The 27652-nt window shown below is 45.8% G+C and overlaps 3 protein-coding genes and 1 long non-coding RNA gene across 16 annotated transcripts in view; 3 read left to right on the plus strand and 1 right to left on the minus strand.

The window, feature by feature from the left end:
* LOC114847306 (nck-associated protein 5-like) overlaps window positions 1-3732 on the plus strand; it is a 43064-nt gene extending 39332 nt beyond the window's left edge. For 8 of the 13 annotated variants that reach the window (XM_055504935.1, XM_029136875.3, XM_029136880.3 and 5 more), the window contains 2 exons: window positions 846-966; window positions 1059-3732. In XM_055504935.1, coding sequence (XP_055360910.1) covers window positions 846-966; window positions 1059-1077 — 140 coding nt within the window. In that variant the 3' untranslated portion in view covers window positions 1078-3732. Of the gene's footprint in view, window positions 1-845; window positions 978-1058 lie in introns of those variants that run through there. The other 5 variants (XR_008693373.1, XR_008693374.1, XM_029136879.3 and 2 more) reach the window with 2 other exon arrangements.
* Window positions 3733-5966: 2234 nt separating this feature from the next.
* On the plus strand, window positions 5967-12147 carry LOC114847156 (ly6/PLAUR domain-containing protein 1-like). Its single transcript, XM_029136611.3, has 3 exons — window positions 5967-6646; window positions 8081-8212; window positions 11354-12147. The coding sequence occupies exons 1-3, from the start codon at window positions 6598-6600 to the stop codon at window positions 11584-11586; spliced, it is 414 nt and encodes a 137-aa protein (XP_028992444.1). The 5' UTR covers window positions 5967-6597; the 3' UTR covers window positions 11587-12147.
* A 282-nt stretch (window positions 12148-12429) lies between these two features.
* gpr39 (G protein-coupled receptor 39) lies at window positions 12430-24707 on the minus strand. Its single transcript, XM_029136610.3, has 2 exons — window positions 23472-24707; window positions 12430-13636 (listed from the first exon to the last, which is right to left on the minus strand). The coding sequence occupies exons 1-2, from the start codon at window positions 24241-24243 to the stop codon at window positions 13164-13166; spliced, it is 1245 nt and encodes a 414-aa protein (XP_028992443.1). The 5' UTR covers window positions 24244-24707; the 3' UTR covers window positions 12430-13163.
* LOC129603502 (uncharacterized) lies at window positions 24466-26641 on the plus strand. Its single transcript, XR_008693402.1, has 2 exons — window positions 24466-24599; window positions 24702-26641. It is a non-coding gene; the product is annotated as an uncharacterized LOC129603502 (long non-coding RNA).
* The last annotated feature ends 1011 nt before the right edge of the window (window positions 26642-27652 follow it).

Consider the following 27652-nt stretch of genomic DNA (forward strand, 5'->3'; position numbering starts at 1 on the left):
CCTAAATTGGAAACTGTGGCTTCCTGGCTCATCTATTTACATTGAATTCCAAATGTTGGCAATAAATAATTACACCGTGTTCACATTTAGCCACATCACTAGATGTTAGGATCAGACAGGAGGAAGCAAAGCAAGCTTTTCCCTCAGTATAACTTTTAAATGTAAACCACATCAGTGGTAGATCTGCATTTCACTAATTCATGAAGATATGCTTATCACACATTTTCATAGAAAGACATTTTTGTGTGTTGTGTTTCTGCCTATTAAGGAGTGAAGCTCTCTGGGTTCTCTCACCAGGCACATCATGTATGAAAACATAAACGTTCAAACATCATCTCGTATTTATTGCTGCTACACCTTTAGACACCTGGCCGTCCCTGGAATCCCAGGACATTGGAGCGTAAACTGCAATTCCATGTAGATGTATACTGTAACAGGCTTAATGTCATACAGTCAGTTGACATCAGAACCTTTACCCTCAATGGTGGGCAGTGGGCTGCCTGTGGATAAATGCTAAACTTGACATATGTTACAACAGTTACCACAGACTGAGCAGGTGAACTGGGTGAACACGTCTGACTGAAGGTTTTTCATGTCAAATGCTGGAGGTCATTGTTTCTTGGTTAAAGCAGCGTAAAGAGCCACGGCATGTGAGAACCAAACCCAGGCTGTGTTTTAGTCCAAGAGGCTGGTTGTCCGATTCTGAACGTGTCATCGTGTCAGCTGCTGCTTCATCTCCTGCCGCATTCAGACCCACTGATAATCAGAATGTGAACGTGTGTCTGCGTCGCTCCCCAGCAGCACGTTAAAACAGTGGACTAGGTTTGACCCTGCGTCTCTTCCAGGTGGAGTGGAACCAAAGATGATGACCTACATTAAATCGAAAACACGAGCCCCCCCGAGCCAACAGAAGGAACAGACCAGACTCCAGCTCGCCAACTGTGAGACCACACAGACCCACATCCAGTAAAACACGTCCAGACTATAGCACCCCTTCCTGAATCAACCCATTTTATCCTATCAATGCTCATTCTTCTCTGTACCTTCTGCCATTTCAGAGTCTCTGCGGCGGAGTGAAGCAAATGATCCGTTTCACATGGAGGATCCCTGAATCCCACAGTCTGAACTCGGTCTCAGGATGAAACCTTCAAAGAGGACAAGTGGGCCCGGCATCGCAGGCTTCCACCTGAGCACAGAGCGGTTCTCAGACACTGAGTAGCGTCGGGTGATGCAGTGAACCACCTGTCTCCTACTTATCTATTTACTTGATCCAACTTCTTATCTACAACTTATATAGTTTTCCAGACGGTTATAGCGTAGCATTAGCATTAGCATTAGCATGGTTATCTATGGTCAGTACTGGTGTTTCAAACAAGCCAAAGCATGTTCCCCTCTCTGAGGCGAAGACGGGGCGACGGCACAGGATGAGCATATTTCCACACTGTGGGTGTGGTGGTTTTCGATACTTACCTCTAATTAACAGCAGGTTTAATGCTGCCACATGATCAGGACTGCTCTCACATGGACGGGGTCATAATGTATGAGCACAAACGACCAGTCAAGTCAATGCAGGCCAACAGTGTCACTTTGTTTGTGGTTTACAGGATTTTAGATGCCTGGATAATGATCTGGACTGTACAAATAATAATACAAATACCATTATTTAATATTTGTGACTAAAAATAAGATTAAAATGTGAATTTAGACGTAAACTTAGTATTTAATTATTTAAAACCTATCATATCAGAAATGTAATTATTTATTTTTTGAATGTAGCCATTTTTAAGCACAGAGTTACAGCATGTCCCTGTTTGGCCAACTTAAACAAAAACCGCAGTCCCACTTCTGATCTTAGAGGCCAAGTCAGCACATATGTAAATGACAATAAGTATAAGATGAACATAAATCTGGAATATAGCTGCACTATTTATTTGATTTTCTTCAGTGTATCCTCTTGAAAAGCACAGATCAGACTACAGCTGGTTTAGAGGCAGGGAAATAACCCAGGTTTTGTCTCCTATGACACAAAGACACAAGTAAAGTGAAAAACTGTCATGACGTATGGATGATGAATGTACAGAGGGTTGTTTAGACTTATCGTACCTGACGTCACCTTCACTTCAGCATAACGTCTATGATTCTAGATGATTAGACAAAGCTGCTTGTTTAAAGCTGCTCTAAATACTTGACTTTGCATTGCATTTGTGTGACGTATCTGCTCATTAGGCTTCTGTAATGGCACCAGCTGTGGAAAGTAGTGGAGATCACCGAAGCGAAGACATGACCTCTGGTAAAACCCGCATATAGGATGTTTATGATGTTTATGTGAACGTCTACGACTACTATGATTACAGGACTAATATATTTGAGTAAATCATCAGAGGAAACCTTGAACCTCACAAATGATCGTCTGCATACTCTGTGTACAGCACATTCATCAGCTCTATCAATGTGACTTTGCCGTGTGCACTAACCTTTTTTTCTATTTTTGCAGTAATCATGTTTATTTGCATGCAACCAGCCTCAGGCTTATTCTAACTCATCATATGAATATACTGTATAATATTCTCATTTGAAGAGTCTCATCACAGGAAGTGAACAAATGTGAAACCGCCACTGTTGAGTATTTATGAAGTATCACACAGAAACCTGTAACTACTTTTTAACCGTGATTCTGTCTCTCATATCCACAGATGTTCTTGAATTTGTGTGTGAATTGCTTTCAGCTGTTTTCGGAGAGTACTACAGTTATGACATCAGGACAAAGCAGCGGTTGTGCATGTGAACCTGTAGCCAGTAGGCACGTTGTGAACAATGTTGTGTTGCTCAGGGAAAACACCTTATTGTCGCTGATAGATGCTGTGGACAGGCTCTTTGTTGCGGTCAGTGAACTCACCACGACACTGTCACGCTGTGGACATTTACTTCCTGTCTGTTTCTTCACGCCACAGTTGCTCCGTTTTGTCCTTAGTGGTTTGTTTTTGGTGTTACCATCATATCCTGACATATTTGACTGTAGGCGCTTTGCACACACACACACCCCCCCCCCACACACACACACACATCCTTCCAACATCCAAACCTCAATTCTAACCTCAGCCCTAAAATGACATCTTGACCCTAAAAAAGGCCTTTGGGCCCTACTTCGATGTAACTGCAAGGACACACACACAAACAGAACACAGAAATTTGCCTAAATGCATTTTGCCAAATGCTACTTGGAGCTAATAAAAAACACATGCAAGTAAATCGACATATCAGACGTGTGATGGCGACTGCAGCCATGATTTCTAGAAATGTGACGTAGAACTATTAAGCATCTGCACAGAAGCGTTGTCCTGTCATCCTGTGTACATTGAGGTCACGTGTTGGTGTTGGTGGCAGCACTGTAGCAACTCAGTGAAGCACTGTATGTAGCGCACAAGGGCGAGACGAGGCGTTAATGGATCAGTACAGATACGGGTCGATGGCTCATATTATGAAAAGCGTCGTATTGTATTTTTCTAACATTTACTCTAATGCCCTATTTCTACTCAGCACTGAAGAACCTAATTTACTGTTTATTATTACATATTGTTATTCACTATTATGGTAATTGTCCTTCTACTAAATGTGTTTCTTTTTGTCAGGACCCGATATTAACAGTGATGTTATGTGTGACCTTAGCAGTTGTATGAAACTGATCTTTGTTTAATGTCAAATAAAATAAAAATAAACTATTTCAATACTTAAGCTACACAGAGAATGAAATGTTCTTTGTTTTCTTTATATGAACACGTAGAATAAACCAGTCATGTTGCAGCCACTGCACCACATCAATAGTTTATAAGCAATGCTGTTACATGGAAGCTACAAAGATGACGACACCCTCACGTCACTAATAGATACACAATTTTACATCTTGCAGTTTCATTTGACTCTATTACTATTGCATTTGGTTCTATTAATAAATGTAGCGTTTCATTTATGAATTGATTCAAGTTTGCCCCTGGTAGAGACAATGTCAGGGGCAGGAGGCTGTACACATACTAGGACATTAGTTACTGTGTGTGACTCATAGTACGTTTGTACACAAACACTGCCTTCTACAAGCAAATAGAAACAGTAAGTTATGTTCAGGTTGGACTGGATGAACTGTAAACCTGTTAACTTTACTTCAGTTCATTTCACATATAGGTTAAATGTATATTATCTTTAGGAATAATTAATTTTATGTCAAGCAAAACCAACAAGAAGTGCATTCCCAAAATGTTCAACTCCAGTATTAATTTATGTGAAAGTTTCCTAGATTTGTTGTTTTTTATATGTGAGCTTAATAGGAGGCACTTTGCTCCCACTTCAGATCATGGGCCGCCTCGTGTTTATAACGATATCTGTGTTTAAAAATAAGCTGCACTTGTGCATAGTCGAGCATAATGTGGCTTGTTTTCCTTCTATTGCCTCATATTGTCTAATTACCTTTTTGCAAAGCTGAAGAATCTTTCTACCTGTGGATCAGAGTCTATTTTAGTGAAGGTCAATTCATTAGTTTTGAATTTCAAATCTTTGTCTGTGAAAGAAACAAGTTGCAGAACACCAGCCTGTCAGGAAGGACCAAGACGCCTGTAACTCTGAACACCTTTAAGCATTGTTGACATTATCACTTCCTTCTGCTTTAGATTTACCAATCTAATAACATTTGGCAAAGACAGAAAGTCTGATATTGTCTCACCACACTTAGAGCCTCCAGAACAGGAGAGCAGACACAGTGATGCTGTGGGCTGCTTTGCGTCGTTGTGGTGGACGGCCACCGCGCTGGGATGATGAAGATAATGGATGGAAGATTTCAAGTAGACAGCTGAAGCAGTTTATTGTGAAGAGTCTGACTAATTATCAGTTATGTCCTTTATTCACATCTCAGCATGGTTTCACTTTAATTATAATCCCTGACGTCTCATTTCAGAGTTTAACAAAGCAAATCTTCAGACTGCGTTCACTAACACAACCAGGAGGATTCAGGCCGTTTAATTGCATCCTAATTATACGTATAATTAGCCATGTTTTAATTGAAGTCATTAGCTTCCTCAGCACCGACACAGTGTTTCATCCACTAACTACCACAGCTTGATGGAGACACCTCTCACTCACTAAAGCTGCCTCCTTGAAACCAGCAACCAAAGACAAAGCATCGGCCCACGCTCCTTTGCTGCAGATCAGCAGTTTGCCCTCACCCGGGTTTGTTCTGTGAGGAAATCCTCTTAATCGTCCTGCAGCAGTGTGCAGGTGGGTGTGGCGAGGCGTGTACACCAGGAATTAGAAGGAGATGATCTGGTGTCGAGCTCAGCGCCGAGCAGGTTCTGTGTTGTTAGTCCGTTCTGTACAGCTGACGTCAAAGCTTCTAGACAAGCGTTGCAGGCAGTGATGTTGGCTTGTTTTATCAGCAAGACACAGACGGTCCCATGGCCCAAGTACAGGAGACGCAGGGCATCACCAGAGTATCAGAGTCGCCTCACTCCTCTGTTCTGCTGCCACTCGGTGACATCAACGCATGCACAGTGGTTTATTCGGAGTCGATTGCATATCGATCGTCTCAGGTCAGAACCAGCCATCACAGCTGAGGTGCTGACGAGACTGGAAAAATGCTTGTGTTGACACGACACGCACCAGTTTAGAGTCATCAGTTGGTCAAATCTGCATCTGTGAAATGCTGAGGCATCTGTCGTTGGATGGAGACATAAAAAAACAGCCTCACGTTTATCACACACTGGCATCTTTATTTATTATATTAGGTGATGTTGCCTTCATGCATTTATGGACTGAATGGTCGACTGAATCATTTCAATCGTCCCCATTTTTACCACATCTCAAATACAGCTTGTTCACTGCACAATGAATGACCCAGAATCCCTTCAACCTGCACTCGCAGCTGACTGAGTGGATGCATCAATAAATTACATTCATCGAGTCAAAGCGTGAAATGGAGATGAAACTGAAGTGTGGTAATGAAGTGATTTTCAGTCTTCAGACACCCAAAACTCTGCAGGGAGACACCGCTAAGGATCCTGAGGTATACACAAAGACAGTGGAAAGGATTCCGGCTGATGGAGAAGACAGGACGTCTGTCTGTCTGTCCGTCCGTCCGTCCTTCTGTCTGTCTGTCCCACAGGTGAAACTGTCCTTGCAGCATCAAACAGTGTCATTGTCCTCACAGATGTGAAGCCCTGAATGAAACACTGCCTCCACATCTGTCTGCAGTGACTTCGGGGGAACTGCCCCCCTCCACCCCAGGACTTGATGAGCAGACAGTTTTATTAAAGTCTGAATCGTCATCTTTGACAGAGAGGAGCCAACTCCATCCTGGTGCTGTGACACACAGCTTCCAGCTTCAGCACCGCCGAACCACCGAGCCACGGAGCCGCACTCAGCTCTACAGGTGATAGGACGCAGAAAGGAAGACGCGTCCAATGGACTCCAGCACCGCCACGTTCCGATCACGTGGTGCGTCCGCGGCGGATCAGTGTGAGCGGCGAGCGGGAGGCGTCGGGCTGCCTGGCGCTCCGTCAGAGCGGGGGAACATCTGTCTCTCATGGTTGTGCGCGGAGTCTCACTGAGCGGACGATGCGGCTCCTCACTGTCTCCACTCTGCTCCTGGTCTGCGCCAGCTCAGGTACGGACACTTAGCTGGACTTAAAGCGGCTGAAAGGCTGCTTTGAACTTGGTGTATTTTTGTTTGTTTTGTTTTTTTTGTTTGTTTGTTTGTTTGTTTGTTTGTTTGTTTGATTTTGAGAGGGAGCGCAGGAACAGAGAGATGCTCAAACACTGGAGGAAAGAGCGCGCACAGGTTGCGAATGATCTGTTGTTGGAAGTCTGTTAAGTACATTTGGATGCACCTAAATTTAAGTAACAAGTTTAAACACTTGTATGCGTCCGCAAAACTGACTGAGGCACCAGACTGTGCGGGTAAGTAGCCGTTCTACCTTCTGGCTCCACGTCTCCGACTTTCCTGCGCTCTTCTGTTCCGCACCGGTTGTGCCGTCGCCGAGCGCTGCGTATTTTTCAGCCAAGTCTGATGATTAAATGCAGATGCGCGACAGAAAGTACTCATCAATGTAAAAATACTGAATTAATCTGTTGTTTTCACCACAGTGCACTTGTTATAGTATCGTTAACCCGATGCTCGCAGCCTCCACAAACCTAGTCAGTCAGAATGAAAGTCTCCCAGTGTACTGTCGTTACTGTAGGTTTGACGCACGTTCATCAAATGACAGGTCATTTCTATCTTAACTTGGTAATAAATGCGTCTGGATCTCAGTTGTTGCTTATTGAGTAATGTAAAATGTACTGCGTCCTCAATAACCAGCCTGTGTCAACGTGGTTTCACGTTAGAAGCCAAATCAGCTCTGCAGTGTTTTCATAGAGCAACAGTTCAACAACTGGAAAAAGGCTTTGAGCGAAAAACATGAAGTTCAGTGTAAACAACTGCGTTAAAAATCTGAGGAATTTCAACGTGCTGTCACCAGCAGCTCCAACACAGATTATCAAGTGCATGTGTGTGTGTGTGTGTGTGTGTGTGTGTGTGTGTGTGTGTGTGTGTGTGTGTGTGAATGCCTGCGTGTGTATGTGCGCGCGTGCATGTGTGTCTGTGCATATGTGTCTGTGCATGCATGTGCGTGCGTGTGTGTGTATGTGTGTGTGCGTGTGGCTGTGCGGCGTGTATGTGTGTGTGTGTGTGTGTGTCTGTGTGTGTGTGTGTCTGTGCATGCGTATGTGTGTGTGTCTGTGCTTGCGTGCGTGCTTGCGTGCGTGTGTCTGTGCTTGCGTGTGTTTGTGTGTGTGTGTGTGTGTGTGTGTGTGTGTGTGTGTGTGTGTGTGTGTGTGTGTGTGTGTGTGTGCATACGTGTGTGTGTGCATACGTGTGTGTGTGTGTGTGCATGCGTGCGTGCGTGTGTGTGTGTCTGTGCTTGCGTGCGTGCGTGCGTGTCTGTGCTTGCGTGTGTGTGTGTGTGTGTGTGTGTGTGTGTGTGTGTGTGTGTGTGTGTGTGTGTGTGTGTGTGTGTGTGTGTGTGTGCATGCGTGCGTGCGTGTGTGTGTGTCTGTGCAGGACTGGCTCTGCAGATCCAGTGCTTCCAGTGTGAAGAGATGACACACGACTGCTCCAGCCCAGACTTCATCGTGAACTGCACCGTGAACGTGCAGGACATGTGCCAGAAGGAGGTTCTGGTGAAGGACGATGGTGAGTCACATCTCTCTGTCTGGGGACAGATCAGGTCTCAGTGAAGCCTGGACAGATTGGATTCAGTCTAGTGGCGCTGAAGAGTTAACTTTGTGTTTAGTCACTAGTCCTGATCTTCAGAGAAACGCTATGAAACCAGTGTACCTGGACAGGACCAGGACGGTCAGTTTGAGGAGAACAGAGAAGGAGCTTTCTGTGGAAACAGACCTTCAGGGCTTCATGATGTAGCACCTCCACCTGCTGTCTTTGTGCCAGTGTGAGTCCTGATGATGTGATGATGACATCATCAGTCCAGATGATACCAGGAAACAATGATGTTTTGCACATAAAGTCCTTATAGTTAAGGCGGCAAAAGTTTGCAACTGCTCTGATGTAAGTGTGAAACACCCTTAACACCATGAACAGAAAAGCTGGAAAACATGATAAAACTGAAATAATGAAAGGTGAAACAGAACCCCCTGCTCATTACTTCTGATACCGGTGGACTGAGATGAGCAGATGAGAGGAATCCAAGCAGAAGCAGCAACAGGGTTCAAGCAAATACTCGTGAATTTATTTTAAGTGGTGTGAGTACGAAGTGCCCGCTCTGCAGGAGGCAGCGGTGGCTCTCTTCTGGACCACTCCCAGCAGGGCCTGATATCATTAATTAGCTCACCTAGCAGTCACTCTGGTGACTGAATGCTCCTGGAGGCTGGCAGACGTCCGTCACGATCAGATTTCTCAGAATGGAGCAGAACCATTCTACTGTTAATGCGCTTTGTGTGGTTTTCTGCTACAGATCCTGTTTTTAGGACAGGTTAAGGTTTAAGTTTTTATTGGCTGCGAGTTACGTGTGCGCGATCACGTTGCGTTGTGGAGACAGGGTTCTCTGGTCACGTGGAGCTGATGACTGTGACCTGTTCTGCAGCTGCGTTCAGATTCAGCTTTTAGTAAAGACTCTGTCCCTCCACGTGTTTGCGTGTGAGTAAATGTTGTTACTGATCCTCCGGGTTCGTCTCTGTTGGAGCTCTTCCTGTCTGGGCTCTCCTTCGTGGTTATATCCAGAACAGACCCCCTGTGGATGGCTCCCGGTCCATGTCTGGTCCCGGATTATCTGCTAGGATTATAGTCATTGCTGCTCAGCGTGAAACCCAACTGACTGCACCTCATGCAGCAGAACCGCTCACTTCTGTGCAGGAAATATGAGGCGTGAAGCGGACGCCGCAGGAGGAGCAGCGTCCGCCTCGGCCTCGGCCTCCGCTGGGCTGCCGTCCGTTCCCTGGACAACAGATGAGCCGGCGCGGACCCGGAGGCGCTGATCCAGACGCGCGTGCTCCTGCCGCACCGCCCTCCAGCTGAGAGTGAGGCTTTCACGTCCACGTCCACGCCCACGTTTAAAGGCTTGAAAAGGCCATTTGCACAAACACGTTTCGAGCTTCGCTCTTTGCAGTTGAGCCCTTTTTGAACCTTTACCAGTTCAGTAATCAAGACGATGATGTACTCATAATTATATTTAACGGTCTTAGTGCTGTTGAAGCTAATTGTGAGTCTGCACACTTTACTGTGGCAGAAGATGAAACACAGTCGCTTAAGTTAAAATGACTTTGGTAAAGCAGCAGCAGCATGAAGATGTGTAGTACTACGCCATCAGGTGTAGTAGCAGACAGATGCAGGTCCCCACCAAGCAGGACTCGGCAGTTAGTACAGTGCTAACACAGAGCAACCGCCAGCAGGACTCATTGTCCTCCTCTGACCCCGTCCTCCTTTAAACTCAGCCAACACCTCTTTGGTGAAAAGCTGCGAAGTCTGAAAAGACACATTTATGTGGACACAGCTTTCCTTTTCTTAAGCAGCAATAATCAGTTGGTTGCCAAGGTGACGGCATGTGCTTTGAGCTGATGTGATCCATGAGGATCTGGAGGCACAGACCAGTCGATGTGTGTGACAGTGGCCTCATCCGTGGGTTTCACAGTGGGACACCTGAACGTGATGATGCAGCGAGTCAGATGAAAGCTGCTACGTTCAGGCATCAGCGACTCGGACCACAAGCTTCTGATCGGAGATACAACACAGTCAACACTGTAATAAGCAGAGAAGTCGGCAGCCCCGAGGAGCAACGAGCCTCAGGTTCCCCTGAAAAGCAAACAGCAGCTGGTGCAGACGATGGTGAACCTGAGCAGAGAACGGTTCTAAGGAGCGAGCGCTTCACTGCCTCAAAGCTGTGCACCTCAGAGTTTTGTTTTGTTTAGTCCTCCTCAGCTCCATCAAACCTGCTGGTTAGCGTGGGCTCGTCCTCTGCAGACTCCAAGGATTAAGGTTAGAGCTGAAAGCAAAGGAAGTGTCAGTGATGCTTGAGGTAATAAAGCTCTAGCTCAGATGAACGTAGATAATAGGTTCAAGTATGTCTTTGAAGTTAATGTGTGAATCAGAATGAAGAGGCTAAAGAGAAGCATGAGCACGTGTCTGTGCAGTAACAGGTGACTGGAGGTAATGAGAGACATCTGAAATGAGACAGGAGCTTTGATGCTAGGCAGGATTTAATCTGAGATGATCATCACCCAGCAGCTCCTGGGCTCCAGTACACAGGAGGACGTTTGGGCGCTGACGTGGCTGAATCAGCTGCACATCAAGTGTCAGTGGACAATCATACGTCTGTGTGATAAATGCCAAGCAAAGGCTAAAGGCTCTCTTCAGTGATCACACCACTCTGACATACAACCAGCACCTCAGCTAAATCCAGGCTTTGTTGTGTGAAATAAGGAAAGTGATGCAGGTTGAACTGGTTTCAGCTCAGGGTCCTCTTTCATTCAAACAGATGATTTAGAAGTCAACTGTCTGGGATCATGTTTGAGATCAGAACACTGAATCCTGAGTATTTCTGTGTATCCTCAGTCAGAGCCTTAAAATGTGCTCCACAGATCCTCAGGCTTCAGATCAAAGACTGACTAACCGTCTTATTACTGCTCTCAGTTGCCAGGATGAGACGTGTGAGTGGAAGCTCAGGTGGGAGCATGATTTATGGTTTGTGTCCGTCTCCTTTCCAGTGGTTTTGCAGGATCAGGGGTGGTGTTTGTCCTCATGACGTGCACGTTGGAGCCAGTACTGAGCTTGAGACTCCACCTTCACCATCATCCTGACTCCTCTGCCTCTGTCCCGTTTCAGGCGTGTACTACCGCAAGTCGTGCGCCTCGTCGGGAGCGTGCCTGATCGCGTCCTCGGGCTACCAGCAGTTCTGCACGGGCAAACTCCACTCCGTGTGCATCACCTGCTGCAACACGCCGCTGTGCAACGGGCCGCGGCAGAAGAAGCGGGCGCCGGCGTCGGCGGCCGCAGGCCTGGCCTGGCGTCAGGCGTGTCTGCAGGCCGCCTGCGTGCTGCTGCTGCTGCTGCGCTGACAAGACGGAGGACCAACGCCTGCCGCCATCAAGCTTTAAAACGCACTTTTCTTCATTTTCTAGCGTTTTTGTTCCTCTTGAAAAACTACACTGTGAAATGTTGTCATGTGGTGTTGCAGCTGCAGAGGAGGAGGACGCAGCGTCTGGACGCTGGAACTAATCGACAGCAGGCGGCTCATGCTCATTTGTCTTTATTTAGGAAGGAGGAGAAGTGAGTGGGTTTCAACAAGACCTGTTACTTCTACTGGGTGAGAGCTGTGTTTGAGTGGCAGTTACACACAGAGCTTACACTCATTCCATCTGCCGTGTGCTACAGCCCCCGGTGAACTCTCCTCATCCACTTCATGCACAGCGACCACATGTTGACATGAACCTACCACCACAGAGGCAAACTGACAGGACTCTGTCCAGGATGAAGAACAGCCTTGTCTCAGAAAGAGTCTTAATAGGAGCAGTTCTAACATCTGGTGAGGCGTTCAGGGTCTAGATGTTGGGCTGAAACATTAACAAATGACATTTCTCTCGTGCTGTTCTTGTAAATAAAGTCAGTCGTGTTTCTAACATGGACTGTGTGTGTGTGCTTCTGCTGCTCTTCTAGCTGCCAGCTTGTGCTGGTATTTGACCTCTGACCCCTGGCGTGAGAGATGTGGGCTGCGTTCTGCTGAGGTTGCCTTCCTGAATGGAGGCTCTGAGGGAAAGGAAATCATGATGGTGCTGTCGTTGTCGTACTGGTAGAAATAGTGATGTGACAACTGAAACACGTAATTTAATCCTGGTGTCTATACTTGTTAAAAGGAGAAATCAGCTCAGGTTAGAGGTTCCAAGAGAAATCTGACGAGTGACTGTGACAGAGATGACTTCATCTGTTTATTGACATACAGTCAGTGGTCTTTAAGCTTAACCACAGCTACTGCTTCTTTCGTTTTTATTTTTACATGCGTCAGTCTATGATCAAACAAGGAGTCAGGTGATGACTGACACCCATCAATCATAACCATGCTGACCCAACATGTCTTTAATGGGGAAACGATTAGGAAGGTACAAAAACAGGAAAGCACAACAGGATAAAAAAAGTGGAGGATGGTAATGTTTACAGCAAACACACAACGCAGGTGGATAAAAACATGAAGTTACAAACCAAGGACACAAAGACGGAGCAAGCGATACACTGAGCAGGTCTCCTCTGTTTGGCTCTATGTTGTCTATTTGATGACAAGAGCTCCACAGCTTCTCTCTTCCTCTGGTCCCTGACACCTTCACATTAAGGAGGCTCTGTATGTGTACGTGTTGTTATCTAACACACGCTACAGCCCTGACACATGATAAATATGTCTAAAAATAAAAATATATATAAGGCAGTTGAGGTCCTTTTGGAATCAATGTGTAAGACAAGCAGGCGTCTACCAGCAGGGATGTTCTCCATTAACCGCAGATCAGGATCTTCCACCTAACGTATCTGAGTTTTACACGTACATCGAGCATAAAGACATTTGGTGTGAAGGGCTTAGGAGGAGGCTAAGGTGTGGAGGTCATCAAGGCTTCATTCACCAGGACGTGTACGGGTCCAGTCCCACCCACTAAACCTCTGATTCATTGGTTTTAGTTTTGAGGCTTGCGTCCGACAGATCCGTGGTCTCAGTGTTTGAAGCCACTCCTGAGTCGCTGTGCGGCGCCGCGTCGTTGGCCAGAGCGTTCCCCTGCGCAGCGCCGCTGCGGCTCGCCCTGCTCCGACGCAGGGACTTGAGCAGCGGCCGCAGCGAGCGTCCGGATTCGGCCGCGTGGCTCTTGAGGGTGCGCTTGTTGACGTGTTCGATGGTGAGGTGGCAGCGCAGCACCTGGACAAACACCTCCCTGAACTGCTTGGAGGACAGGTTATAGAGTAGCGGGTTGAGGACGGAGCTGAGATAGAAGAAGGTATCGGCGATGGGGTGAAGGATGATGTAGCTCTGGAAGTAGGAGCTGGTCCAGAGGGACTTGGGAAGAGAAGCTGCCATGAGACGGCGGATCTGGTTGGGAAGCCAGCAAACCATCAAGGACGCCACGATGAGAACTGAGGAGACAGGCACAAACAGAACAGACACTTTACTGGGCTGACAGCGGTGAGATAATTCTTTTTCAACAGATCTTTACAGACTCACAGTTAGATGCCGCCGAGGAGAAGCAGAACACAGGTCGTGAGCTTTGCTCACAGTTTCAGGGCACTGACCTGCAGGACACAGCGTTGGAGGAGGAGCCGTCATGTCTGACTCAACAGACTAAAGCTTCCTGCCTCTAATCTGGTGTTTATATGGGAACCACTCTGTGACCGAGGGTCCTTTCAGCAGTTACAGAATTATCAGGCATCAACATCAATTCCTGCTGAGGAACACATTTGTTTATAATACTGTGTCCAAGGCGACTGGGAGGAAATGTTCACCCTGATGTGATTTATGAAGCTCGCAAAACAAATGTGAGCAGATTTATTTACAGAGAGGCAACTGGAGTTAGAGCAAATACAGCTCCTGACTTTTATTTACATACAGAGTTTCATCCTGTGAGGTGTGTGTGTGAGGGAGCAGTATGCAGAGTAGTTAGTAGTTAGTAACTTGGACTCAGTTGATCTTACGGACAGAAATACATCAAGGCATTTTAAAAAGAGAAGGTCCAGCATCGTTTTATTGCTAAAAAGCTTTTTTATTATAATTATTTAATGACATATTTACACCTATATAGACTTCATACTTCAAGGTCTTTTACCGTGCTAACATTAGCATTTAGCTCACACCATCAGAGTCGCTGACTGGACTCGACTTAGCTAATCCTGGTACAGCTCGACAACGCAGCCTCGGCTCGACTCCTGCACGTCGTCACAGTGAATCAAACATCAGAATTAAAGCTCATTTCATCAGTTTTCCCTCCTTTCATTTGGTTGACAGATGTTAATGTGTCTGCAAATTTATTCTCCTCATGACCTTTTCTGAAAAACCCAAACACTTATTGGTGCCAATCGAATCCCCCGTTGACTCCACAAGCGTTTTGTGTAGTCATGTAGCCGTTACTCTGTTCTATGGCTCCAACAGGGGGTAAAGCTCAGGCGGCCTCTAACAACTGACTGTGAGATCTGAAGAATTCTCTTAAGAGCTTCTCTCCTAGATATTTCATATAATAGGAGTCATTTTACTGAGGCTTGTTAATATGCAAATGAATTGGGGCTCACGATCCTTCTGACTTTTGGGGTTTTGAATGAAGAGCTTAACGGAGACCAGAACCCTGCAGCTCAGTCAGACTTGATGAACTGTGGGAGACACATTTCCACTGTTCTGTGCTGAAGGTCCACTCTGTCCCGTACAAGCCACAGATTTATGACACGTCGTTTTAAACGCTTCCACCCTGTGATATAGGCTGACTACACTGCTCTGCACAGGCCTGGCTTCAGCGTAGCTTCCTGCTCCAGCATCTTCCCAACCACAGCTCCCCCTCAGGACGTCCTGGGTGCAAACCTATCACCAATGCTGCTTATTAAATAGCAAGCATTTGTCTGTTTCCTTGAAAATGCATATTAATAGCAGGTGTCTGGTAAAGTGCATCAGTCATGGAGCAGAAACACAAAGTAATGTGAAGTAGTGCTAGAAACGTCACCTGCACAGCTGATCCTGCTGTGATCAGCGCAATAGAGCGTGTGAGGAACGACCATCGTCTGTCTGTGAGACTGATTTCTAGCGTGCACGTTGGCTCGTTGGTCACAGTCCAGGCGTTCATCTAGAAAATGGCCGCTGATTCAGCACAATTCGGCAACGTCCTCTACGCCGCCTGACGTGTTCCCTCCTCTCTTGGCGTCAGCACCAACGTCTTGACAAATCATTATTATTGTTATTACTATTTCCACATGCCCCCAGGAGGCAGGGGAGGCCGGCGGTCCCTGACTGACACACCGTCCACACACCGCAGTTGTGGGGAAACTAAAGCCGGCTGCTAATTAGAAAGCACTTCAGATTATTGACATGATTAATTGGTCTTGGCTGTAAAGGAGGCTTTGAGCTCCTCAGTTCCCCCGGCGCCCTACACAAACAACCATATGCACAGAAGAGAATCCTCATAGTGTTACAGTAAATCCTCAATGTCACTCCAAGCTGCAAGACGAACAGGCAGCCTGGTTGCCTCCTCTTATGGACCCAAGCCTTGACCTGCCTTCACCTGCAGGACGGACTCAGGAAAACCAGGCTGTGTCATTATTAACGTTATAAACATGACAGAGCGACTCTCCAGCCTCCTGCAGGGATGCACATACTTGTTCATGATGCCAGGCTAATAAATGAGTTGGAAATAATTTGTGGGTGTTGAAGATGTCATAATCAGACGGGTGTTTATTTAAGATTTAAGAGTTTCTTTGAGTCACGTGCAGTTGTTCCATGTGATTTAATTTTAGGCTCTTGATCCAGACCCAATGCCATGCGAGCAGCCAGGTGAATATTCATCAGCACAGACTCTGAACCGGTCGCTCTGCGGCTGCTGCGGCTGATTTGCCTCCTTCGCCTCAGCAGACTGCCTTCGCTCCGGCAGCAAACCTGCATAGAAACCTGAGCGGGGCTTTTCTAAATGCTAAACTTCCTTCATAACTCAATGAGCAACATTTGAAGGGCAAGACCACATCACCAACGCCTTTCACTTCCATGATTGGAAATGGCTTTGGAGATTCAAACTGAATAAGCATGAGAGCTGAAATACTGGCTATCAAACTACCTCACAGACGGCTGGCTACAGTCACAATGATATAAAACCAGGAAGCCCTGATTAAAGACTAGATACAATGATTTAGATGTATGATGAGGAGAAAGTTGAGGAGTAAGCTGCGTTCTCTGTGAAAAGCTGTTTACTGTATGAATGAGGTTGGTTTTCATCAAGTTAACCACTGAAGGGAACAGGTCACTTCTCTAAATGCAAAGCAGAATGTTTATTTCACAAAGGGTCATTTAATATCTAGTTCAGACTGTGGCCATGTTGAGACATAGAGCTAGCGCTGAGCCTAAAGTCTGAACTCTTGCCTCATGTTCAGGCACGTGTTGAGTCTCCAATGTCTCCTTAGACTGTGATGCAGTCTGACCTTGTTGACCTTTACAGATTCAAGCTTCAGCTGTTTGGACCCTTTCCCTGCTGCTGAGCTTCAGCATTGATTGACTCGTGCTTTGTGGCCTCTGCCTCCTGTTCTACCTGAGCTACCGTAATTGCTGACCCATTGACTCCAGCATGACCCGCAGGCTTCCTCAGTTTTACTGCATCACATTTAAAGTCAGTCAAACCTGCCGGTGATGTCATGAGATCCTCCAACGCAGATGACAATAATAACACACTGATATTTTCCGGTGTTGATTGATCTGCTCTTTGATTCAACACGATAAACAGTCAAGAAAAAAAAGAGTCAAGAAACTTTCTCAGACTGCAGTGAAGCAGTAGTGGACACTGGATAACAAGCAGACACTATCAAAGCCTGTCACAGCAAACACAAGTATCCCTTCGTCACCCACAGAACATAAAGGAGCGTTTTGGAGGCTGTAAACTGCACAATATTTAGTTTAACGAGCAGAGCAGAGCAGGTCAGGCAAAGCAGAGAAAACGTCCTTCATGTCAGGAAGAGGTAACGTTCTCTAGCACATCCTCCGGCGCAAACACTCAAACGCCATCTAAAACGTGTTACAAAACATTATTCATATCATTCATTAAATAATGAGAAACTGAAACTGATAGAACATGTGAACATCTGGCAGTGAAGTCTGAAGTCCAGGAAGAGCTTCAACAAATTAATTTCAGGACCAAGTTCTCAAAAATAAAACCAAGGTTTTCTGTGACGTACAGTACGACTGTCCATGGATGACGTCATGAGCAGAGCTGGAGTTCAACGCTGAGATGCGGTTTGCTGAGCGTCAGTGTGCGTTAAAATCTGATATTTCCACAGACTGAGGAGGGATTCCTGAACCGTGTTGACTTGGACCACGGCACAGCGTGAAAACATGCCTCATCTAATGCAACACTGCAGACTTCTGGAGGTGTGTTACCTGTTACCCAGCATGGAGCTGTGGCCTGGTTGACTGCTTCCTACATTGACCCACACTTTGTCCTCTGTCCTTGATCATAAATGTCATGAATGTCTTTGGCATCATGTCGATGACGACCACAGAAGAAGTGTCTGGTCCAGTGTTTTATTTGTTGATTCGCTGCATTCTCAAAACAGCTGTTGGCAGTGTTTTCATAATCCCACAATTACTGTTTTTTATGTATGCAAATGATGTGGTAATATTTTCTGCCTGCAACATCTGCTGCGTATAAGCTCTTAACATGGTGCTGAACAGAATAATGCAATGATAATTAGAGCTAAAGAGGATAGAAGATCTCGTTTCTACTTGAGTGGAGCTCTTGAAGTTAACAAGGTCAAACATGTTGGTGCGGGCAGATTATCAACGACGCTGTAAATTGTGTGCAACACTTTGGACTTTGTTCTCTCGTGTCCTGCGCTAATGTGAGGGAGTCTGTTCAGGGCCAGCAGTCAGTCAGTCCCTCGGGACGAAGCCAATGTGTGGTTTTTAGCCATAAAGCAAAGACACAAGCAGCTCAGCTCTGACCAAAACTTCACACGATTAAAAGGTGTTTGTCCGTGAACCTAAAAATGAATGAACAGCGAACCCAAAGCGCCACATCACGCCTGAGCCGCATCAATCCCACTAATGCTGGAGCCGAGTCAGGGCTGAAGCAGATGTTGGTTTTACCCTGATTAAATGGAGGCGTCATAACAATACTTAGTAAACAGAGGCAGCTGCACATCAATCCACTGTGAAATAACAACTTGGCAACTGCTGCAGACTTCATGAAGTCTGTTTTTCTTTGTTTATTGTCCCAGGGCACACAAGCCTTACTTCGCTGCGGTTCCTACAGCACATCCACAGTTGCTATGGGAACCAGGCCATTTCAATGGCATATGTAACACAGTGTGAAGGTTTCTGATCAAACCCCTTAAGTGGGTTTATCTCTAAACTTTTATATGTTAAGAAATTGTAACTGCGTATGTCTCAGTGCGACTAATGATAAATGAAGCACAGTTAGTAAATTCTGCTCTTTGCAGTAAAAGCCCTTAGAGTGAAGACACAAGCAGTGGTTTTAAACCTAGAGGCAAAGGACCAGTGTCACAAAGTTGCAAGTTCAATTTAACACAGTCCATTGATTTTGTAGCAACACAGTGGTGGATTTGAGAGAGAAATTCATTCCATCCTTGACTTTTCTAAAGACAACTACTATATATTTACAGGTGTTTCTGTGTTTATACGGTTCCAATGAACCGGTTCCACCACAGCTTCAGCTCCGCCCAACCAGTCAAACAGGTGGCCCTCACCAGGAGGCAGGTTTTTTGTATCTTGTAGAAGTATTAATAACAAGCAGCTTTTGAGCTTTTACATTTTGGAAACACGTAGGAGTAGCAAAAACAAAGCACTACAGCTCCATCAGCTGATGTCAGGGAGGGTTCTGTTTCCCTAAGGGGAGAGTCTGGCTCCTCAGCGTCCTGGACAGACATTCAACCAACAGCTGCTACCTGATGCCAGCAGGAGCAGATAAGCGGTACAAGTCTGTGTATGGCTGAGAGTTCAACCCCCTCTGCATATCTATTCTAACATACAGATCACATTTATCATGTGTCATATACAGAAAGAAGTGGCCAGTCAAACCGAGTTAACTTGTGACGTGACAGCTCAGTTCTAGAGAGTTCATACACTGTAGGTACTCATGTTTGCATAATTACAGGATTCATCATGTGGACACTGACGCCACAAAAGAAAAATGATAGTAAAAGTGATAAATGTGTCTTTGTGTCAGTGTGATTCATCAGTCATCCTGCAGAGCACATCCTCTGCTCTCTCCTCCTGCTGGTAATTATGAACGTCAGCTTCATCAGAGCTTTAGGGAAGCAACAAAAACAACAAAGGACAGAACTTCTCTGCTAATTAGGGCATTTATCTCATTTCCTGTGCAAAGACAGGTCACTGACACAGCCTCAAAGTCCAGCTCAGTCACTCAGCAGCCATCCATCAGTGAGGCTATTTACACAATTTGTAGTGAGAGTGGACAGTTATTGGACTTATACGCTGGGTTTTATTTTTTGGACATTTAAGGAAGGAAAGGAAAAGGATGGTCTAAAACCCAAAAGCCGATGTCCAATGTGCACTTACAGCTTGAGACTGGCTGAACACACCTGATCCAGGTGATCAGCAGCAGGTTGGCAGGGACACCTGAAGAACAAGCAGGACAGTGACTCTGGAGGACCAGGTTTGGGCCACTGCTACTTCTCCTCAGTACGTACGCTATACTATGTGGAACTGCTGAGGGTTCCAGACTCCTGACCACCAGAGACTAAGAGAATATTAAACACAGAAACAGCCTCAAGCCTCTGGAGCTTATTGGTGCCCAACACAACTGTCACTCACTTCACTAGAGAGGCGAAGAAGGACAGGAGGAAGGTGTCAGATCATGTGAGGTCCAGAATGTCCTGAACCGTCTTAAACACAGACAAAGACATTAGTTTTCTGCTCTGTGATGCCATCAATTTGTACCGTTTGCTTCCAGAATTGGCCTTAACCTTTGATCATACTCTCAGAATGTCAAGGACTGAACGTCAGTGACAGCTGGTGAATACAGTCTGTGTGACCTGTCCAGTCATAAAGGTGGTAGCCAGTCTTCTGTGTGGCCTTTAATCAGCCCTCCTGATGATTGTGTGCATTGTTTCATACAGAGCGGGGAGGGCACAGCACTACCTCTGCATTCCTTCTGAATAGAAAGCACCAAAAAGTCATAAATGGCCTGCAAACGTCAAAGGTCATGGGCCAAAGTCTGAAGGCAGCCAAACACAATTAATATTCATTCCACAGACGCTGGCTCACAGTGACCGAAAAACAACCATCCAAAGCAATTAACCTTTTGTCCTGGACGTGATGTGTGGACACCCTAACAAGGATGTTCTGTGCTTTTAATTACTCTCCGTTGTCGCTGAGCCCAACCAGGATTAAAAGTTATTTGAAGGTAAAGCAGAGCAGAGACAGGAACGTGGCCACAGGATAGAGATAAGTGGCATCGGTGCTTACAACAGGAACAACTGCTGTTGAATGTGCATCCGAGTGGAACTCAAAGCAATCTGAAGCTGCTTCCAATAACAACTCCATCCACATTCAGACTCCAGCCACGCGGAGCCAGGAGACGATAAGGAGTGAACAAATACAGGCAGACTGTGTCATGACCCAGTAATATCCAGCATAATGTAATATTGGATTATGAAGATGATGAAGTTGTGACAAGTGCAATGTTGGAGGAGGATGACAGCTCGTTACGCAATCAGTTCATTCTGTCTACTGTGTGTGCATGAGCCACCAGCCACTGCTTCAAACACACTGGACAATCTGCTTCCTTAGCATTAGTCCTAACTACCACTAACTGAAGAATAACAACTCTTATAATTACACACTCACCCTGAACCGGGCCTTAACCAGCTTTGGAAGTGTTTGAAAATGCAATGTGGGTTTGTTTTTTACAGACAGTGTGGCTACATGTTCCTCAAATACGAGTATTTGCCTTCACAATCGCATTTTAGAGCAGTGTTTTAAAATGTTCAACCAGATGAGACAAAAGACCGACTATGAACACGTAACTAATTCTAAATTAAGGGCAAGAATAAAGTCGCGTGTCAGTGTCGGAACTGACATTTACTTTATCCAACACATCATTCCAACTCAGGGCTCACTGTGACTATCTGATGGTTTAAGAGGATTCATAGGGGAGAAACTAACATTTACATCTCAGAGCAAAGGAAAATCCATTTAAAATTAGTGCAACTTTGATTTTTTAAAGCTCACTTTAAATCAAAGTCACAGTTGAGGCTGTTGTCGTTGCTCCTCTAAGTCCCAGACTGGGTCTGGGTCGCAGGCATCTGATCCCATTATCCCCACAGCCTTCCTATTTTCTGTCTTGTTCCTTCTTCACATCATGGTCACAGTCACTGTCACCGTTCTCCCTCTCCTTCCTCTTTGTTTCTATCATGTTAGTCACATTCCTCATCATAATGTTCAACATGCACAACCAAATGTGAATAAATTTAGAGTGGGTTTCATTAAAATGACATTTAAAATGTGACAATGCATACAATTAGCTTCTACTATACAATTAAGCCACGCAGCTACTGTGACTAATGCATAAAAGGCATTTTGTGCATTCAATTTAATGCGACTGACCCGTTCCAGCCCATCCACCGGAGCCCATCCAGGCTCAATTTGATTTACACATTAACCATTAATAAATAGATAATTAGTGTGTGCTGCACTGTGCAAATACACAGGTGCGTAAGAAGTAAGGCTTAATAATTATTTAGACAATTAGATGATTTGTTGGTAGCAGGAGACCAAGGTAACCTGTCCATCATACTGGTGCTGCAGGGTAGTCTCCTGCAGTATAAAACCCACATCTCCATAGAGTACCAGACTGAGTCCAGTTTACACCACGATACTTACTCTTACCTGTCTGTTCACTGTAAAAGTGATACCCCTAGAAAGTCTATGTTACACTGAATACACCAGCTGTTGACCTTGTTGTTAAGCTACTTCACTGAGCAAAATCAGAACCAACCGGTCACAGCTACAAGCACGTAATTGCTCATATTTTCCCCAGAACTCTAACAATCACTACCTGGAATAGTGAGACCCACAGAGAATTCCAGGCCCGTGAACAAGCCCATTACTTATTAGACTAAACAAACATGATTACAGACTTTAATCTGTGTGGTTGTGTGACTGGTGGTGACATGACACTGAGGAATGCATGGCATACAGTGTGGACAGACTGCAGACAGCAGCGCTCACTCGGCTGATCTACCCTTCCTTCAAGCCCTGATGTGGGTGTCTCGCTGCCAAAGGCCTCACTTGGTCCTTCAACTGTTTTACTTGTTGTTAACTCATGAGCAGCTGGTTAAGCGTGTTCAGACAAACACCGCTGCTACCTCTGAAAACAAGGGTTACGTAAGCAAAGAGGGATTCCAACGAGCTGAAGGACACCACAGAGCTAGACAGAGCATGATGGAGGTGAAAAAAAAGATACACAAAAAAATGATGGCGTCAACACAGACCACGCCCCCAGACGATGGCGTTTATTGGTGGTGTTTTTTTTTTAGTCAAAAACGATTATGCCCATTACAAGATGCCAGAACATCAACAGTCTTTTATCCGACTGCCTCAGTAAAAACTGGTTTAACCAACATTAAAAGGAAGTGTCCAGTCAGGGTGCTGTTATACGACTATATGGTCATTGTTCGTTTAACATCCACTAGTCTGTGGTTTCTCTCAGGTCCAGAGAACCATAGTTGGTTCCAACACACATCCCTCATCTATTGTTCATTCAGTTTGTCAGCTCCCATGTGACTGCCCTGGAGTTCTTCGCTACTCACGGCTCATATCCTTTACTAGAAAACCTGCTGATACCAGACATGCCTCTAAACATCCACGCTCAACATTCTTTTCTTTGTACGCACCCACCGGTGCACCATCGTCCCGAGGTATCCGGCCGCTCAGGTGCCACCGTCCTGTCACCTGCAGAGCTATCATCGCTGTTCTCACTGTGACGTGAGGCCTTCAGAATAATCTGATTTTACCTAGATTTGTAGGCATGACAAATTGAACTAAAAGTTTAAACAACTTTTGCAAAGAGGCCCACGTAAAAAATAACTGTAGTGTAAACTACAGTACACAAGATGGATGATCAGCATCCTGAGTTTATGGTCGCGCCCTGAGCAGAAGCCGTGTGTTTAGCGTGGAGGCATGGGTGTTTAAAATCACTCAGTGTTGCGGCCCAAACACAGATCACTTGAATCTGACGTTAAAACAACTCACCCAGGAAAATGATGGTCTGCTTCCTGGCCGTAGCGACCCTTGAACTTTCGCGGTTTGAGGCGTTCCCGGCTCCCTCTTGTCTCGACGCCAGCGGCTTCCGCAGGACCATGATCATGGCTCGGCACATGAAGGCCACGCCGACCAGCACGATCAGGTACATGATGAAGGCTATGAAGATGCTGGCCCTGTACATCCCCCAGTGCTCCCTCAGGTTGGTGCAGAACGTCAGATTCTGAGCGGGCGCGCGCGCGCGCACGGGTACGTGGCCCTGCGCCCCCATGGTGATGAGCAACGGCAGCGCCACGAGGCAGGACACCACCCAGGCGGCGGCGATGAGCACGGACGTGCGCTTCCCGTCCCACATCTTGTAGCGGAACGGCTGGCACGTCGCGATGTAGCGCTCGTAGCTCAGCGTGGCGATGTTGAAGATGGTCGCGTAGCTGCAAGCCTCGAACAGGAAGTTGTAGATCTTACACGAAGCGTCCCCCGACGCCGTGAACGGGTACCAGATGGCGAAGTAGAGCTCCACGGGCATGCCGATGAAGAGCACGAGCAGGTCGGAGCACGCCAGGCTCACCATGTGGTCCGTGACGTTCTTCTGCAGGTAGCCCTTCTTCCGCAGCACCTGGGTCACTCGGATGGTGATCGAGTTGCCCAGGACGCCCGTCACCAGGATCAGGCTGTACAGCACCGTCATGAACACCTTCACCGAGAAGCTGGGCTCAAGTTTGCGCCAGTCCCTCACACCCGCCGCCCCCGTGTTGTCACTCATGGTCGCACCGCAGCGAGCTCAGATTTATCGGCGCTGATTTAGTCCTTGGGTTTATCGGGTGTGCAGTAATTGGAGCAAGGTCCAGGGCTGAGCCACCAGCTCACGGGGCTTTGGGTTCGAATGATTCCTGACTCTTTAACAGGACTCCATTCAAAAAGTTGAATCAGCCTCCACGGTCTTGACCTTAAAGTCCGGCGTGTGGCTCCAGCCTCTCTCCTCCTCTTCCCATGTGTGATGATCAACAGGGATCCTCCAACGCCTCACTCCTCCAGAACCGACTGGCTGTGGTGTGAACCAACATCAACTCCTACAACCTGCCTCCGCCCTGTAGGGGCAGGGCAGCTAAACATTAACAGGTAGGAGGAGGAACAGACCTCCTTCCTTATCATGATTAATGTCCCTCCCTTTGACTCTGTGTTTTACTCTTATGTCCAAGTTGTGATTTTACATACCCACAGGTTTGTGTAGGTCAGAGAAAAACAATAAAATCCGAAAAAATAAAACAACTCAAAGAATCCTAGAAGTCTGAAACATCGGAAACCCTGAAGGCACCATTCAACTATTTAAGGCAGGCAGAGAGGACAAGCACAGACACGGCAGGTATTCGATTTAGAAAAAGCAGCCAGGAACGCTCATCTGTTTAAACAGGAACTATGTTGATACAGAGCAGGCTATGCTGCTCGGTGGCTGTGCTGCTCAACCAGCTCTGCAGGTTCTCTGGCTGAAATGACGTCATATTGTTAAATCCTTCCGGTGAGCTGTCCGGGCCCAACTTGTCTCTGCTCTGTCTGCTGAGAGGCCTCAGCAGGCCTGCGGCCCTTAGGAGGGCTGAGCAGCCAATGTCACAGTCGGTGAAGGGACACGACTGCAGCCGGCTTTCTCACCTCACAGACTCTGGAGCAGGAGCTGCAGGTTGAAGCTGATTAGATAACGTCCTGAGGGCCTCTCGTCTCTGACTGGACATTGTCATTTACTCTGCACCTTTATGCTTCACATTGCACCACAGGCTGATGTTAACAGTGTGCAGTGATGACTAATCAAAGGTAGATTGTTCATTATAAAACAGGAGCCTCCATTCAATTATGTGCTATTATGTTGAGACGCTTGTAAGTAATTACATAAGATGATGTTCTGTGTCATTGTCCTGGATCAAAAGCTGTTGGTTGGAAATAAGTGTCATGTATGAGAGGGGCTCAACTTAACTAAGTGAGCTGCGTAATGAGGCACCCATGAGCCCAACGTCAGCTTCTGCCTTCTTACACACACCTGGAAACAAAGGATGTCAAAGGGCCTGTTGCTTTCAGTCTCAACTTGCTACTGAAAAAATGTAAGACACTATACTTTAAAACACCTGAGGGGAAATGCCTCATGTAACATCCTGCCACTGATGACACACGACCTGCTGCTGTGTTCAGGCATCCAGTGTTTGAGTAGGCGCCTGCTTCCCCATGAGAGAGACCACTTCAAAGGCTCCGTTTTATCAATGTTTTTGATGAATAAAAGCTCAAACCACATGCATTTGTACAACAGTTCTAGTTTGCCCTTTGTCCAGCGCCAGATGGGGTTTGGCTTTCAGCCAATTTCAGCTTGATGCTGCTTCTCCTCTGGCAGAACATGAATGGGGTCATGTTTCTTTTTTGTTTTTTTGGCTTTTCTGGTGCTAAACACCTGAAACACTAGAAGTAGGTGGAGTTGCATGTGACAGAGAAGATGAACAACAAAAGCTTGATATGTACACTCAGCGAGAACATTAATAACCAAACAACTGAAATGATATCAAAGACACTTTTAAACATAACTTAGGAACAGTTGGCATAATGAAGGGCTTTCATTTCAATGAGCCAATAAATAATTGTAATCATTTTTACTCCGGTTGTGGTTTTTCCTATTTTGATGCAATTTTAAGACAGTTAATCAAAAACAATGGTCAGATCAGAGCAAGAGGCCACTTTAGTTACGCTGGATGGGCCTGTGCATTTAGCCGTGGCTAATGTTTAGCTGGATTCATTGTGTCTGGGAGCCAACCCTGCATTTAGTCCTCATATGTAACCGTTTCACTATGAAAGCAGCCGGTGTTACAGACTGGACGACCTCACAACAGGCTGCTGTCAGAGCTTTTAAAAATGGTTTTAACGCTGAGGAACCCTGAGCCAATACTGTACTCAGCAGCAGAGGCAGCTTGGTACAATCAGCCATGCGTCAGCATAGATCTACAATAGACAGAAGTGTTCAGCAGCACACCATTTATCACAGGTTTAAAAAGATTGGTTTTAATAGTGCAGTTTATGAAAGCGGACAGGTTGATAAAGGGACGTTATTATCAAAGCCTTCAAAGCTTTGTTTTAGAGTTGTAATGTTTTAATAAAATTTAAAAAACAAAGAAATTACACAGATACAAAGAACCTGAGAAAGAAAAAAAAAACCATAGTTTCACAAGCACCACTGATAGAAGAAGGTACATGAATTTTCAGACGACGTGAAAACAAATCAACCTAAAACCTTCAGTCGTGTGAGAAGGCGGGACTGATTGAAAAGCAAGTGCAATGACCCAGAACAAAACCAGGTTCTGTCACAAAGTGCTCAGCCTGTTCATGACGGTTATTACAGCGCCACAGAACCACACTAGCCTGACATGTAACAGGGTGGGACCATAACCTGCTTTAAAAACCAGAAGGCTGCTAAATAAAAAGGCCTTTTCAAATCATGTTTTGCTTATTGAATAACAGAACATAAAAAAACATCTTAACTAATGTGACATAATCTCATTGTCAAAGAACGATCTGGCTCTGCTCCTCCTCTGACAGCTGTCAGTTACAACAGGCCAAATGGATAAGTGATGCCAGAGGGAGATACTTCTGTAGTGCTCATCTGAAGGTCATGAAGCATCAATACTAGACCTCTATGTCTACAGTATTTATGCAGACAACCGTTATTGCAGCAAGGCATTTGTAGCTTATATTGGAAGGCGTAGTGACAAAAGGTACGATCCTATCACAGTATGACTTCATGATGCAGCACCATCAGCAAAACCAACGGAAACAAGAGGGTTGTTGTAGAACGGGGCACATTTTCTTTTAGCTGTGGCCTGAGTTCATTTTACTTCTCCCAACATCAGTCTGCGAATCTTTACTGAAAAATGGAATTTTATGTTGAGGGAATAAAATAAAAAATGAATCATGCGAGACGGTTTTAGCATCCCCTTGAGCTCGTAGCACAGAGGTCAGTCTTAATGAATTGTGTTGGTGCTGAGAACGGAATTACCGCATGTGCATTCTTCAATTCTATCTGATGATCCATGAAGTGGTTACACCAACTTCAATGGCTCCAGGGGGTTAACATTAGTCACAGCACTGAAGTACATTCAATGAAGTTCAAGGTAAAACACTCGTTTGCTGACCAGCAAAGGCTG

This window comes from Betta splendens, chromosome 21, assembly GCF_900634795.4.
Source record: "Betta splendens chromosome 21, fBetSpl5.4, whole genome shotgun sequence".
In the NCBI taxonomy this organism is placed as follows: domain Eukaryota; kingdom Metazoa; phylum Chordata; class Actinopteri; order Anabantiformes; family Osphronemidae; genus Betta; species Betta splendens.